This window comes from Apus apus, chromosome 2 (assembly GCF_020740795.1).
Source record: "Apus apus isolate bApuApu2 chromosome 2, bApuApu2.pri.cur, whole genome shotgun sequence".
Classification (NCBI taxonomy): Eukaryota; Metazoa; Chordata; class Aves; order Apodiformes; family Apodidae; genus Apus; species Apus apus.
Window position 1 is genome coordinate 115,716,035 of NC_067283.1, and position 16,169 is coordinate 115,732,203.

At 36.3% G+C, this 16,169-nt stretch overlaps 1 protein-coding gene across 3 annotated transcripts in view; it reads right to left on the minus strand.

Moving 5' to 3' along the window:
- The window catches only part of RB1CC1 (RB1 inducible coiled-coil 1), a 75,725-nt gene that overhangs the window by 11,848 nt on the left and 47,708 nt on the right, over positions 1-16,169 (minus strand). For all 3 annotated transcript variants that reach the window (XM_051612691.1, XM_051612690.1, XM_051612692.1), the window contains 5 exons: positions 15,314-15,440; positions 7,682-9,591; positions 4,662-4,821; positions 2,431-2,539; positions 2,070-2,310 (listed from right to left, as the gene is read on the minus strand). In XM_051612691.1, coding sequence (XP_051468651.1) covers positions 2,070-2,310; positions 2,431-2,539; positions 4,662-4,821; positions 7,682-9,591; positions 15,314-15,440 — 2,547 coding nt within the window. The remainder of the gene's footprint in view (positions 1-2,069; positions 2,311-2,430; positions 2,540-4,661; positions 4,822-7,681; positions 9,592-15,313; positions 15,441-16,169) is intronic.

Below are 16,169 nucleotides of genomic sequence, written 5' to 3' on the forward strand. Positions count from 1 at the left end.
TTAACTTTTAGTACAAAGTTTTTTGTTCCCAGGCTTATCTTTTCAGGTTTTTTTGTACACCTGCCTTGAGGGTTCAGGACTGGAATGATGACTGTAAGAAATAGTTCTCATTCTGAAGGTAAGTTCATTGCTTTATTGATTATCAGTGCAAGTTTAGTTTGGTAAGCAACAACTGTTTTCATCCTTGCTTCCACAAAACTATTCCGTGCACTGGGTGTATTATTCTGAGTTAGGTGGCATCGGTTGCGATGAGCACTAATTAAAATTTATTTAAGTATATTTAACAACTGTGCTTTTGCTTCCCTGGCAAAAGCTTGTTCCACTTCTGTGCTTTTCAGTCAGGCTAATTCTGTGAGAGTTAAAGAGAAGTACAGGATTTCTCAAAAAGCTAGTGCCAAATAAATGAGAAAATGCATAGGCTGCAGTTGCTTGATGATTTTCCATGAAGATTCTAGATAAAGGGGTAGCAACCAGAAGCTTACAGTCATTTATTCTCTTTCCTTTTAACAACAGTAAAAATTTGCAAGTGCTACCAAGTGGGTGATTTCCACAGGTAAGTGTTCTTAATGAGCTAAAAACCTTTAATCATATTAGGGGTATAATGAAAATAATCTGGGATTGTAAGCTCTTTTCCATGCAAATAAATACATTACACTGTACACTTCTGAAGCATAAATCAGACACAGGTATTGAGAAGCCTGTCCTGGTTTCAGCCAGGAAGAAGTAAATTTTCTTTTTACTGATTTTTTTTGCTCTTCCGTGAACTCTCTTTTAAGCAGCACACTTGTTGAAATTAACAGTAAGTTTTCCAGCTAGTGGAACTTGATGTACATTCTCATAAAAGTCAGTATTGAAAAAAAACAAACCAGAAACTATATCTGCAGGAAGACGGATTCCTGACAACAACCAACAGGACAACTTTGTACCAGCCAGAACTATTTAAGTTCAGAAGACTTCACAGTTAGGTGTACTAAGACCAGATCACAATCTACTAGCTTTACATGTGGACTCTTTACTTACCAAAGCAAGGCATTATATGCCAATAGCAAAATGCAGTGCTATTGTAGGGCATTCAAAATAGAGAATATAGTGAAGTCAATGACTGAAAAAAACCCTCTAAATTCCCTCTGGTCTCTATAATCACCTCAGTTTTCAAGCTCAGCTTCAGACACCTACCTGCAAACTGACTCCTGCCTAATAAAATGTCTATACAAAAAGGGTGATGAACATTTACATGTCTACGGTATTAACATTATGTTAATTGAATCTGTTGTAAAGCCAGATTATCGACCAGATCCAAACACAAATGAACCAATGTGGAGTGAAAATTTTAGTTTGAAATACTTAAGTTGTTCACCCTAGCTGTTTTCCTTAAGTAAAGCTCCAAACAATTACAATGGCTTTCCCCTGTTCCACCACTGCACCTTCTGGTAAGTCATCATCACAGCTGACAGTACTGATGATTCAGAAGTTACTCCAAGAAAGCAATACTGAATACCTGTCCTCTCCAATAATACAAATTAGCAGTCCCATCAAGACCACTTATTCAGCCTGAGTCTGAATACTTGTTTGGAATCCTGATGATTCAGCCTCCTTTCTACCAAGCATACCTATTGCCCCTTCTATTTTATGAATGAAAGTTATTATGCTGTCTCACAGCAGACATGTACTTCAACTATCCTCCAGTTTTTATGTTAGTTTTTAAATGTAAGCCAGCCACTATTCAAAAGATATGCCAAGAACATGCAGCTGCTCAGCTCATTCACTATTACAATTGTTCTTCTCCTGTTTGACTAACATTTCATATACTTAGGTGCATTTTTTCATTTCATAATTGTGGGGACAAGTTTCACCCTTAAGTTGCGTACTCTTCAGATCATAAAAAAAAATCACAGTCATCAGAAATCTGCATATCACAATTGTATGTGTACATTTAAAATATTTTTATCAACAAAGGCAAAAGGAGGAACATTTAAACACGCCCATTTGTACTTCATAACACCCAACAGCGCACACTTAAAGAAGGAGAGCACGTTTTGTGTATTTCTACTACAATGCCTCATACTTACTGCACAGCCATCATACTGGTTTCCATCGTGGAGTCCATTCTCCCTTCTGCTGCAATGTCAGAAACCAGTCTGTCTGTGTCAGTGGGAATATCAGCTGCGCAGGCTCCACAGGCTTCTGAAGCTGCTGCTGAGTAGGTTGATGGAGAAAAATTACTACTTCTCAGTTTATTAACTTCTTCTTCAAGCTTTTTCTTCTCTTCAAGTAAGCGAGCTCGATCTTCAGAAAGTGTTTCAATCAAATCTATGGCATAAGTAAATAAAAATTATTTTAATAACAGCAGCATTAACAATCAATACCAATCTGTAGTCAATGGAATTGTCCTATTAGAGAAGATGAGTATTTTTTAAAAACTTGGCTTACCCTTATCTTTTTCTTGCTGTTGAGTAAGTATTTTTAATTTGTCACTAAGATCATTAATTATGCTTTCTTTTTTCATTTTCTCTCTTGCCAGAACAGTGTTAAAGTTGGTCTGAAAGCAGAAAGAAGTATTACTGAAATAAGAAACAAACTATATAAATGGAATTTGAAATGCATTACTAGAACAAAAAGTATAAAAGATATCACACGTTTCAGTTTCCTACACTACAATTAAACAAAAAATTAAATTTGTTTACATGTTACTCTGGTGAAGAGATACTATACTATGTCTCTCTATATTTGGTTTTGAGGTTTCTCTGTAACCATATTTGTTTTTCTGTTTTATTTATACCCCTTTGGTTCCCTCAAGCCCAATATACACATGTAGTATAATTATAAAGAAATAATAATTTTTTAAAAAGTTTATGCTTTATATTCCAGTTAATGTACAACAGTTGCATGTTTTATATTAAAAAGTTATTTTAAGGAAATGGTTTAGATAAAGCTGCACTACATCAATATATATATATTGCATATAATAAAAAAGAAAAATATTATTAAGACACTAGAATAATATACTAGAAACCAAATTAAAAATACATTTCAAGTCATGCATTAATTTCTCAGTGAACAATTAATTAATGCAGAAGTCACACAGGAATTCTGGCTAATAGCTTGAATAACTGAACAGAAAAGACTAGCATAACCCTTGGTATCAGTGTGACAAATCTAACCACTTCTTCAAACCTTCTAGTAACTGTTATGCTATCACCCTTTCTATTCCTAAGGTTATGCTGAACAGATAGACAAAAACTGCCAACAGCCATCTATTAAAAGGATATTCTCAATTACAATTTCACATTTTTTGTGACTTTTAAGATTGTCTCCTTAAATGACTGTCAACTCTCAGTCTTGAGATGGCTATTTGGAAGGCTACACACCTTACACAGTGCAAAATGGCCTTTGGTATACATCTGCATAACAAAACTATCACACACCATGAGCATAAGCAATACCTCTAAGACAACTTTACTGAGACAAAAATTCCATCAAGGGTTAAGTTAAATACCCACAATTTTCAGTGATCAGCAGAGCCAGTCCAGTAAGCTTTCACCACTGACTGATACACCCTCTTTATGGCTTTTGGGGGGTTGGTTTTTTGTTGCTGTTCTGTTGGTTTTATTTTTTTACAAAAGATTTTAGTCTTTCCCTGGAATTTGCCTCAGAACTTTCCCTTCCACACTCTGTTGCACAGATGAAGAATACTAGATAATGAGGAAAATGGCATGTTAAGGCATATTCTGATGGGAAAAGAAGCTTTTAAATTAGCAATGTAATGTATGAAATACTTCTATTAGATTTACTATGTAAGGCTCACTTCAGTATTAATGTCTGCAGTCCAAAATTTTCAGAAGTCACAGAATCACATAACTGTCTGCAATTTTCTCCTCTCTGCACCACATGATTCACAGTGCTCACTCACCAAACTGGCTGATAACAGTCTCTTTGCACTTACTTGATCCTATGATAGCTAAACTAAGTGGAAGGTGTTTAAAACAGAAAATCTATTACTTGAAACGCAACAAAGCAATAGATACTAGCTGTTACTAAAGAGGTTTAAGAACTGAAAAGTCATTTACAAAACCTGTGAGATTCAAGATGTTTTGAAGGGATGCAGTGTGTGGATACAGATATCATTATTAATCCAGTGCAATATTAATCTGTATCAAGGTGTCAAGTATGTAGTATTTCTAAGCTTATTAAGGAAAATATAACATATGCTTTGAACCTCAAAAGCCACCTGCCCAGGCTAATAAACTTTAAAAGCCATTAAATAGCATTCCAAATAAGTTATTATTTCAAATAATTAATTTTGTTTTGTCCAAAAATTTGGTGTTGTTAACTTTAACTACACTTAACCAATACCCTTCTGGAGCTGAACAGATTAATAGATAAAGCAGAAGTAATAAAAAAAATAACAAGCAATCTAGATTGCTCAGTTCACAGATTCTGAAGTGGGGTTTTTTGTGTGTTTGGTTTTGGGTTGCCCTTTTTTTTTTTTTTTGAAGCTTAAGTGTTGGATTCTATTAACACATCATATTTTGGCTCCAGATAACAGTGCAGATTTAGAATGTGTGTTACATAGCAAAACCCCCCAAATTTCCTAACTTCAAAACAGCGAAAGAACATAACTGTCATAGGAGCAAAAAATAATAAAAAAGAATCAGCTTTACTTGCTGTTCTGCTGTAAGTGATGTTCTGATGTTCTGCATTTCTTCGTTCTTTCTTTTCTCTTGTTCTTCAAGTTGCTCTAAGAATTTCATTTTTTCTTCCTGAAGCTTCTCTTGAAGTTCAGCAACCAAGCTTGATTCAGCAGATGATTCAATGGGAGGACTTAAAAGAAAATGTTTAAGCTTTAAAATTGCAGTATATCGAGCCACAGAATACATAAAATAAGCAAACACACAAAAGTTTTAAGTTCCTTTCTGAGACTTTTTAATCCAGTTGCATACTGGATGGGAGTTTGGGCATCCATGACACGACCACTGGTCTACCACATGGGCACATACTGAAGATACAAACTAATATGTAGTCCTTAAGTACTCAAAAAGCCTCTAATAAGTTTAAAATAAAAGAGCCCTGAAAGCCAACTGAAGCTCTCAGAGTGGCAAAACAACCTTTGACATTCCAGAAATTAGAATAAGCAGAGAACATAGCAAGTCATGAGACATCCAGGTGAATCTTTTTTATGCCACTGAGAAAGCATTTTCATGCTGGATTAAACTTCAATTTATTTCTAAATTAAGCCTAGCTGTGGGAGAGAATGCGTGCTCTACAGAGAAGCTTCATTACTGATGATGGCGTCCTCAAAGTGGCTGGACAATGCCAAGGCTAGAAGACATCAAAGCTATAATTTAGTTTCCAAAGCAGTCAAGATTCCTATTCTATTTTTAGCAGTCTGTACAATGTTATAAATCTTTTAAGAAATCAGCAATCTGCTTAACAATGAAAGTTGTTACAGCAGTTGTGTTTTCAGTTAATCTTGGTTTCAGCAGAAAGATTAAATAGGACAGTTACAATTGCTTTGCAGTTTTATTACCTTTCCTAATTATGGTTACTTGAATTTCAGACATATTGTAACTAGAACACATTAATTTTCACATGTTGGTAATGCATGTATCACAAGTATTTCTTCATCACTTCTAACAATTTCTGTTAGTTTTCATGTAAGTTCAAACCTAAACTCCCAATACCAGTGCAACACTCAGGCCAGATCTCCCTACATATGCCTTCCAGATGGCTAATGCAACCTTGTTCTTGCAGAGAAGGACATTTATCTGACAAGCATACAGGCACATGCCAAATAAAAGTTGGCTTCAACCAGTACAAGTAACTGTCAAATAACAACTGAGTGAGGATAAGTCAACTTGAATTACTGACACAACTTGGGGTTTCAGGAACTCAAAACCCAAACAGCCAGACAGTGACTTCAAAATACTAATACAGATTCACATAACACACATGCCCTCTGGAGATAAAACACACCATGTTTTTATTCCTAGAGAAAAACCCTAACAGCAGATTAAAGGCAAAAGGAGAAGTCTTGCGAGGCAACACATATTTTAAAGTCACACTAAAAACAAAATTACTTGAGAGAACTCATAACAAACTACTAACACTTCTTTAGACTGAAGTAGATAATATTTCTTTGAAATACATGACTGTTTTATCCAGTTTGCATAAGAATACACACAGCTGTGTTTAGAAGTCACTAAAATTTTAGTGTAGATGGTGGATTTTTAAAGACAGATGACTCAGCTACGTATTGTTCCTGTTGAGTCAAATTTTTAAAAAACTTCTATAGCCCATTAATCCATACAAAAGGAGAAGAACGTAGGAGTTTTATCTTTTTTCTCCTCATTCCACCACACATCATTAAGAGAATATTTTGTTCAATGAAGGGCACTTCTTAAATTAATTATATCTCAATCTTAATTCAGAAAATGTAATACTATCTTGATGTATTTTTCCATACACTGACTTACAAAGCCCAGGCACTGATTAATCACATCACAGAACATCATTTAATGATGGATATATTCATCTATCAAAATCCTGAGGTAACAGGATTGAGGTGGATAATAAAAGTGAAGCGAATATTCAGATTTCCTTTGCACTGTGTGAATTACGCACATACGTAGGACTCTCTGCATAACTACCCTCTTTTTTTTTTTTTAATGTTATACCGATAATCAAAAGTTAAATGCTAACTTAAGTCTGTATTCATGTTTTGCCATTCACTTCTGGTTTTATGCCTGTTCTGCCCATTTTATTTGCCTCTTCCCATTTCACATACTTGATAGATCCCAATACCTAGAAAAAATGTTCTATTTAGGTATTGTACAATGAAGATTGATCTGCTGCACTACTTCGCACTTCAAGAACATAAATGACAAATCATAGCAATTTTAAACAAAATACTGTTTCTAAGCAGTAGTCACATAGAAAAATCCTAGTATTACCATTCCACAGCATCATAAACTACTCTGTTGACAGGTATTACGAATTGTTAAGTACATAAGAGAAGTCATAAAGTAATTCTAGCCATTTTTGGCACAGGAAAATATATTTTTCTTTTTAAAATGGAAAAACAGAAATTAACAATGAAAACAAATAATGTTTAGGATGTTCTTTAAGATCATGTTGTCCACATCTCATTATAAAGCTCAAACTGAAGACCCTGAAATACATAACAGTGGCAGCAGAAGTCCGTGGCAGTCCACGTGGCCATGGGACAGTTCTCAGTCAATCACATATACTCCCTCACACTTTTTCATGTATAGTCTGCCAATAAAAGTAAGTTATTAGCATAAGCACTAGCCACTGCATGCTTACACAGTGCTAATACCAGAGAAAAAGACTGGAGAGAGGCTGAAACCCTTAAAACTGGAATTTCAACTAACGTGCTACTGTGGAAATGGTCCTTCAATGTAACATTACAAGACTGAAACATAAAACCTTCATTGTTGTCTGGAAATTATATTGTATAAGACATTTCACCAACTTTGATATTAACTACAGACACAGGAAAATCACTACCTATAAAATGGAAGTAACAAAATTTGAACATAGAAACCAAACCAGACAAGCATTCTTACAAATAAGTTTTACTTACTGCATAGTGCATCATAAATATAGTATATTAATTACTTTACAATACTAGAAAAACACAGCAACCTAATTCTTACAGTACCTCTGATTTATTTGCATCTCAAGTTGTTGTATTTTTTCCAAAAGTCCCTTTTCAGCAGCTTGCCTCTGTAATTCAAACTCTTTACAAGCAGTTTGTACTGCATCCTCTTTTTCACAATTGAGCTTCTGAATGAGCAACTGCCTGTCTTGTTCTTGGGTAGATACTAAAAGTTCTTTCTCTTCTTTAAGCTTATGGATAATAGCTTCATATTTTTCCTGCTGCTCACACAATTTTTCAGTTTTTTCCTTTTCTAGGGCATTCGCTTCCAACTCTAACTTACTTTGCAGTTCCGTTATTTGCTCTGAAAGTCTTTTTTCTGCCTCAGAAGTTTTTTGATGAAGAACTGTTACTTTATTTAGTTCAGTTCTAAGCAAATTTGATTCTTCTTCATATCTGTCTACTAGTTCAGAAATGCACTGATCTTTCTCAATTGTCATCAGAGTCCTTAATTCCGATAAGCCCACTTGATATTCATCACTATTACTTTGTATTTTATTGTTTAATTTTTCTATCTCCTTTTTTAAGCTTTCAGTTTCCTTATCAATCTGAGATTTTATGGTCTCTTGTTGCTGGTTTCTGCTTTCTTCCAAAAGAAGCTTCATTTCATCAGTTTCTGCCTCTTTCAGGGCAAGTTCAACTTCTAATTTGCACCTCAAATCAGACAGATCTGAAACCTTGAGTTGTAACTCTTCTACTTGTTGTTGTTTCTCTTGCATAACTACTGTATGAGATTCCTGCATTTGTTCAAGTCTATGCTGGTTCTCTTTTTTTAATTTATCTAAACAGTCGTTGTGCTCAGCTAGCACCTTCTCAAATTCCTGTAAATGCCTGGCTTGTAGGTTGATTTCCAGTTCTTTTAAATGGCTTTGCTCTAAACTCTCAAGTTCTGCCCTCAAGAGTTGTAGTTTTTCATTGCTTTCAACGTGAAGTTTTTTCAAGTCTTCAAGTACTATCTCACGTGACTGTCTCAGTTCCTTAATTTCACAATTTTGTGTTTCCATCTGGCATTCCAATTCAAGTAATTTCTGATCTTTTTCATTCTGAAGGCAAACTACAGCTTCTTTCTCATTTTTCACCATTGCAAATTCATCATTCTTATTCTGAAGAACTTCCTCAAGGCCTAGTAAGTCACCTTTTAACTTTTTAATCTTCTTTTCACTTTCTTCACCATCTTCCAATAATTGATTAATTTTTGTTTCATATTCGCTTTTCAAAGACTGTAATTCTTTTTGATGTTTATCTTTTAGTGTTTTTTCAAGTGAAAGTTTTACCTTCTCAATAGTATTTACTATTTCTAATGAAGTGCATTTTAAAGAATTAGAAAAGTCACACTGTTCTCTTTGTACAAGTGTTCTAAAGTGGCAAAGATCTTCTTTTATACCTCTTAAATGTACTTTGGAGTCTTGGGCAATAACCTTACACTTCTCCACGCAAACACTGAGAGGTGCCTTTTCTACTGAAGTGTCCTTTACACAAGCATTTGTATCTTGCATACGTCTACTGTCTATTGCATTGATAACTGAAGAATAAAGCGATTCCACCATCATTTCTGGACTTTGTGGATCACTTATTACATTAGGAGATACTAGATTTTCTTCTATTACAAATTCATTTACTGCTGACATAAAGTCAGACTCTGGACTTTCTGCTAATGAATCCAAGTCTAATGATCCTTGCTTAAGTGCTTGCTCCAAGTTCGGATGAGCAATAGTTTCAAAATCAAATGTATGAGCATCAATGCTATCTGGAGACAATTCTTCCAATGGAGCTGGGGGACACACAGGGGGACACAGGGGACCCTGAAGACTGAGAGATGGAGGAGTTCTTGAAGAGGTAGCAATTGCAGTTCCTGTTGCACTTTCTATCCTTGGTGTGGTAGCAGATTGTGGCGATGCTTGACTATTGGAGGCCTATTTATAAAACACAAACCAAACACTTAATGAGAGGCAAAACTATTAATATTTTAAATTTATTTAAAAGTATCAGGCAAAACAAGAACTGAAAAAGTTAATTATTTTATTAATCTTAATTAACTATTTTAATAGTTTCAAATTATTATCCACAACAGTCCAAAATATCTACAACTAAAATCGCAGAAATTCAGATAGATTTTCAGTAAGTTTCAAAAAAGTACTATTTGTAAATATATAGATCGTAAAGTCCTACATACAATTTCAGAATAAGAGACATCACAGCCTGAGTGAATTTAATCATCAGTTCTTGTTCATTACTATGTGTATTCTAAAGCACCCTGTAAATTGACGCAGTGTTTGAAAACCAACCTTTGCTATTTTTAAGACATCATAATTTACTACACTGCCACGAAACATATACTTTGAGTGAATTCAGCTGAAGTTTGATATATCACAGCTATAATAGTTGTAACTGCAGGCCAAGTTACATGCACTTATTTCTATGCAGCTGAAATGAAATAAAGCACCATTTTGAAATGCTTTTAAAAAAATAATCAACCTCAGCCAAGGCCTTAGAGACTGTGCAAACAGCCTGTGTTCTGTGATTTTCAGGCTTTTTGTATGTGACTGATACTTAATTTAACTCACAGTATGATGTTTCTACAAGACAACACTTCAGTTTCAGTTTTCTTATCTTTGCTATTTATTTAATAGATTTAACATAATGAATTTACTGCTTCCAAGCTTCGCTTGACACCATAAGTGAAGTGTGTAATAAACTCCTCTTCCTTTATTATCTTCACATTTACCAGAACTAGGAACAAATGGTCAACATGTAGTATCTTACACCATTATCTATGAAATACAACAGTGGCTGCTGTGAGCTGGGTCTCTAGACTAGAGTACCAGATTACTACCTAGTGAAGAGCTAAACCTCACATTTTGAGTAGCTGAAATTATAGGGAAGACTTTGTTTACTGTTGCCTATTTCCCTAAGAAGCTGCTGGCTGCTGTCTAGTCTACAATCTACAGGAAGCAACGTATACATATGTGCCACCGTTTGACTCAGGCTTTATCCTGGCTCAAACCAGGACAATATGCCATACACTATTATTCCTGTGATGACAAAGAAAAGGGAGTGAAGAGCAAACAAGAAAAAACAGAAAGCAGAGACAGAGCAGCAGAGTTCATTTTTAAGTTCTCAGGTGTTGCAGGATCACACACTTTACTACGATAAACATCATCAGATAATGGGGCAATTCTTGGGATTACAAAGAGTAACTCAACTAGAACAAATGGCAGATTCATAATCTTATTTGAAAAGCCAGCTTCCTTCCAAGAGAAACTTAATACCAAAAGATTGCATATGTTAATGACCTACCGGAGAAACGGAGAAAAACCTTAATCATCTTACCTGTCTCCTAAGGGCACCTTAACTTTCTCCTGGACACCTTTAACCCAATCACTGATGTCCTTAAACTTTGTCTGTATTATGAACATGAGGGAGCACAGCTATATATCTTTGGTGTGAAACCATTAAATTACAAAATATAGGCAGAAAGCTTTAAAAAGAAAACTACATTTTAAAGTAGTAACAAATTAAGCAAAATCCCACAACTATTTTCTTTAACTACTACTCTGATGTACTACTAAAAAGAGAAATTAGATAGCATATAGAAAAGCATATAATCACTACCATTCTATGAACTTGAAAATTGAAATAATAAGTATTATGAGGGCATGAAAAAGAAATACTACCAGTAAGGTATTAGATCTTTTGACTTACTCTTTGGTCACCTGTCTATAGCCACAGCTTTACACTAGTGCCTGAAGCAACTATCAAAAGACCAGCTGCTGTGGCTGATGCAGTAGAATGAACTCCCCCCACCTGATTCAGACAGAGCTAAACTGATGCGCTGCCAGCAAGCCAGGAAAACTATCCCAGTCCAACTTGAAGAACCAGGTTTCTGCTGCCACTTGTTTGGAAAGGGAGTCAAATGTGATTCCCTGGGTGAGCACAAGAGCAACGTGCTGCTCTGTGGGCAACACTCAATGCCTGCAGAGTCACTGACAACTCTGTACCAAGCTGGAACAGTATTTCACAGTTCACTAACAGAATATGTAGGTGCATGAAGCTGTAAGCATTTTCAGGACTATCATTAAATCTTTATTCATCCTTCTAATTATATACTGTAAATTCCCAGCAATACTAAGAATAAGAAAGTAACATTTTCAAGTTATTTCAGTAATTCTACACCAAAAAAAAAGAACACAGGACAAAATTAATTTAAAAAAAATACTTCTAGATCATCTGTGGAACAAAGCAACACAGAAATACCTAGTATCTTCCATCAAGTAATAGCAAGAGCACTGTTGTTGAGAAGGAAAAATCTCTTTGACAGATCAATTTGCTTCAATTCCAAAAAAAAGAGCTTAAGTGTCTCATTGAAGTTACACTTAAATGGGCATTTTCAAGATGACATCATGAATGGCCCAGCTCTGACTGTGCAATGAATGCAATTTACTCTAAGGAAAGAGACAATTATCCAAATCTGTCTAAACACTTGAAGTTTCTGAGTCAGTCAAGAATCCACATTGTTTAAAGCACAGCAAGAAGAGTGGAAAGAACACATTCTCCTGATTTGGCATCTTTTTTGTGCAGCCACATATTGATAGAAGTTTCATACATAGATAAGCAAGTCCGATCCAAAAAGAGCAAACCATCAAGACAATTAAAGCTGTTTATTTTTCTACCACTATTATGTATATTTTAAATTAAAATTTACTTTTTAAAATTATTTCACTCTTCAGACATTGCAAGTGTTAGTGAAAAAACAATTTTGTTAGAACACCTGTCACTCTCCTGGTTTCTTATGCAATAAATTTCAGCATGCTCCAAGTTGAGAGTGGACTTCAGAGCATGGGCTGTTGGAAAAGCATGTTCAGACAACTCTCAGATTTCACAACATTTACATAATTTCTGAAGGTGTAATACCGTGGTCAGGTCCTATCACTCTTGTTATTAATGTCTGCTCATATGAAAATTAATATTCATAGAGAGAACAGAGCTGTAAGAAATGTAAGAGGTACAAGAAATTACATCAACTACGTATCTTTTCTATATTACAGAGCAAAGAGCAGCCCAGATGTCATATTTTACATAAGCGTTTCCAGTAAATCTCTTGTTCAAGTTCCAGAGGAGTAAGAATATAGGGATCTTCATGTCACCTGGTTAAAGCAGGAATTTGCTAATTATAAACTAAACATGCCCATATCCTTGGCAGTTAGAGAGAAGATGTTTGTAGTTAGCAAAGTGCATACAAACACTTACACTGTAGATGGCAACATGGAGTCCCACAAAAACAACTTTTTTCTATAGCAATAATGATAAAGAAACCAAATTCGAAGCAATGAAACTCACAAAATTTGAAGCATTGCTAAATTCACCCAGAGTTTCATTGGGATAGGCTACAGTCAGGAACTAAAAGTACCTCATTTGGTGTGTCATGAAAGACAAAGACAGAATGCACAGAAGCAAAACTGACAAGCAGAAACATTTTCTACGGTAAAGAATCTGCTTGACATGTAGAATGTGAAGGCGCATAAACCTATGGGACCTGATGGGATTCACCCATGGGTCCTGAGGGAGCTGGCAGATGAAATTGCTAAGCCTCTGTCCATCATATTTGAGAGGTCATGGCAGTCTGGTGAGGTCCCCACTGATTGGAAAAAAGGGAACATAGCCCCTGTTTTTAAAAAGGGGAAAAAGGAAAACCCAGGGAACTACAGGCCGGTCAGTCTCACCTCTGTGCCTGGCAAGATCATGGAGCAGATCCTCCTGGAAAGTCAGCCAAGGCACATGGAAAATAAAGAGGTGATTGGTGACAGCCACCATGGCTTCACTAAGGGCAAGTCATGCCTAATCAATCTGGTGGCCTTCTATAACAAGGCTATACAGAGATGGTGGACAGTGGCAGAGCAACTGGTGTCATCTACCTGGATTTTGTGCAAGGCATTTGACACTGTCCCACATGACATCCTGGTCTCCAAACTAACAAGGCATGGATTTGACAGATGGACCACTCGGTGGATAAGATGGCTGCACCCAGAGAGTTGTGGTCAATGGCTCAATGTCCAAATGGAGGCAGGTGATGAGTGGTGTCCCTCAGGGGTCAGTATTGGGACCAGTGCTGTTTAACATCTTTGTTGGAGACATGGACAGTGAGATTTAGTGTATCCTCAGCAAATTTGCTGACAATACCAAGCTGTGTGGTGTGGTTGACAGCCTAGAGCAAACGGATGCCATCCAGAGGGACCCTGATAGGCTGGAGAGGTGGGCCAGTGACAACCTCATGAAGTTCAACAAGGCCAAGTGCAAGGGCCTTCACCTGGGTCGGCACAACCTCAGACACAAATACAGGCTGGGGAAAGAATGGCTGGAAAGCAGTCCTGAGGAGAAGGACTTGGGGTGGTAGTTGATGAGAAGCTCGACATCAGCCACCAGTGTGTGCTGGAGCTCAGAGAGCCAACTGCATCCTAGGCTGCATCAGAAGAAGTGTGGCCAGCAGTGCCAGGGAGGTAATTCTGCCCCTCTACTCTGCCCTGGTGAGACCCCACCTGGAATACTGTGTACAGTTCTGGTGCCCTCAGCACAAGAAAGATATGGGCCTGTTGGAAAGGGTCCAGAGAAAGGCCACCAAGATGATCAAAGGCCTGGAGTACCTCTGCCTTGAAGACAGGCTGAGAGAGTTGGGGCTGTTCAGCCTAGAGAAGAGAAGGCTCCATGGAAACTTATAGCAGCCTCCCAGTAGTTGAAAGGGACCTACAGGAAAGCTGGGGAGGAGCTTTTCATCAGAGAAGATAGTGACAGGACAAGGGGTAATGGTTTTAAACTGAGAGAGGGGAGATTTAGGTTAGATATCAGGAAGAAATTCTTCACTATAAGGGTGGTGAGGAACTGGAATGGGTTGCCCAGGGAGGCTGTTGATGCCCCATCCCCGGAGGTTTTTAAGGCCAGGTTGGATGTGCAACCTGATCTAGTGGTAGGGTTCCCTGTTCATGGCAGGGGAGTTGGACTTGATGATCTTTAAGGTCCCTTCCAACCTTAATGAGTCTGTGATTTTACAGAGTGAAACTATGAAGAGATCTTTTTGCCATCTGCTCCTTTTATATTCAAAGAACAAAAATACATGTATTTCTTCCCTTTCCCAAAAAGCAGGACTGCAACAAAGGAGTAGATGACGTCAATATTCAGGCTAAAAGGGACAACCAACCAAGGCCCTGAATTATTCTTAACTGCTTGTGCCAAAAGGACTTAAAAAGCAATGCAAAATCTAGAGAAGTAACAACTTCATTAAACAGAAAACTGACAAAGGTAAAATGCATAGATTCCGCATACATTTTGAGAAAATGGCAGAAAACAAATATTAACAGAATTCTACTACAGTTTCTGTGGAATATAAGCATCTGGTAAATGCTATGAAGATATTCAGTATCATTCGACTATTCTCTAGATAGACTCACTTCATTCACAGAAGAGTTCAAAACTTGATTTACTAGAAAATTATTAGAAAGAAAACTACCATTATACAGTTATGAGACCAACTAATCTAAACCAGAAAAACAAAGTTTCTTTCTGAAGTGGTTGATTAAACAATTTTATGAAAATACTCTTTTGAATAGCATATTCTCTTTTCTTGGTAAAGGAAAAAAAAAATACCTTTTGTTCATTCAGCAGGTCTGTAATTGTTTGCGACATTTCATCCAAACTCTGTGCTGCCTTGACCAGGTTATGCAGAGCACGTACATGCTGGTGAAGAGGTTCAAAGTCACAAAGTATAGGAACCCTTAAAAACAGTATAGGATTAATTTTTTTTTTCCTACATTGTTAATCTTATGTTTAAGTATATTAAATGATTATGTGTATATTCCAACAAGACTAAGTTTAACTCCGTGTAAGATTTGTCTTTTATTCATTTAATCTGTTTCATATGGAAAATTCACTTAGACCACTTGGCATTTGTGTTTTAAATTAAGAACTTGAGGCTTTTAAGGAGTAGATAATGATAAACATGATGGTGGAGAAGTACTATGTCAGAGACTTTCCTTCTGAGGAAAACATTTACCAGTAGCACCTAGACTTACAATAATAGTAAGAGAAGAGAATTGACAGTTATTAGATCTGCAATTGAAGCGTTTATGTTTGCAAATTACTCTATTCTTCTCTCCAGTTGGATTCTCTCCAATCCTACTCTTCCTTTGAAGTAGCCACTACTTCTCTACTCTTATTTCAATGATAGGTAACCTAAATTAAAAGGCTGATTAATGTGTTATGATTGCATTACAAGTGTTGCAAGATAAGCTTTCAATGGCAAGCTTTCTAGACCTCTGGAAAAGTAACATTTAAATTTTCTTGAGGTCATATACCCAGAGTTTTTGTTCAGGAACAGCTCCACTGAAAAAATGAAACAGGAGTTCACTTAGACAACATTAAAAAAGTAGACCACACCTCAGTGTATTTTGCGTTATGTATTGTTGCATTAAGATTTCAGAAAGCTGAAGAGTTTTAAGTAAAC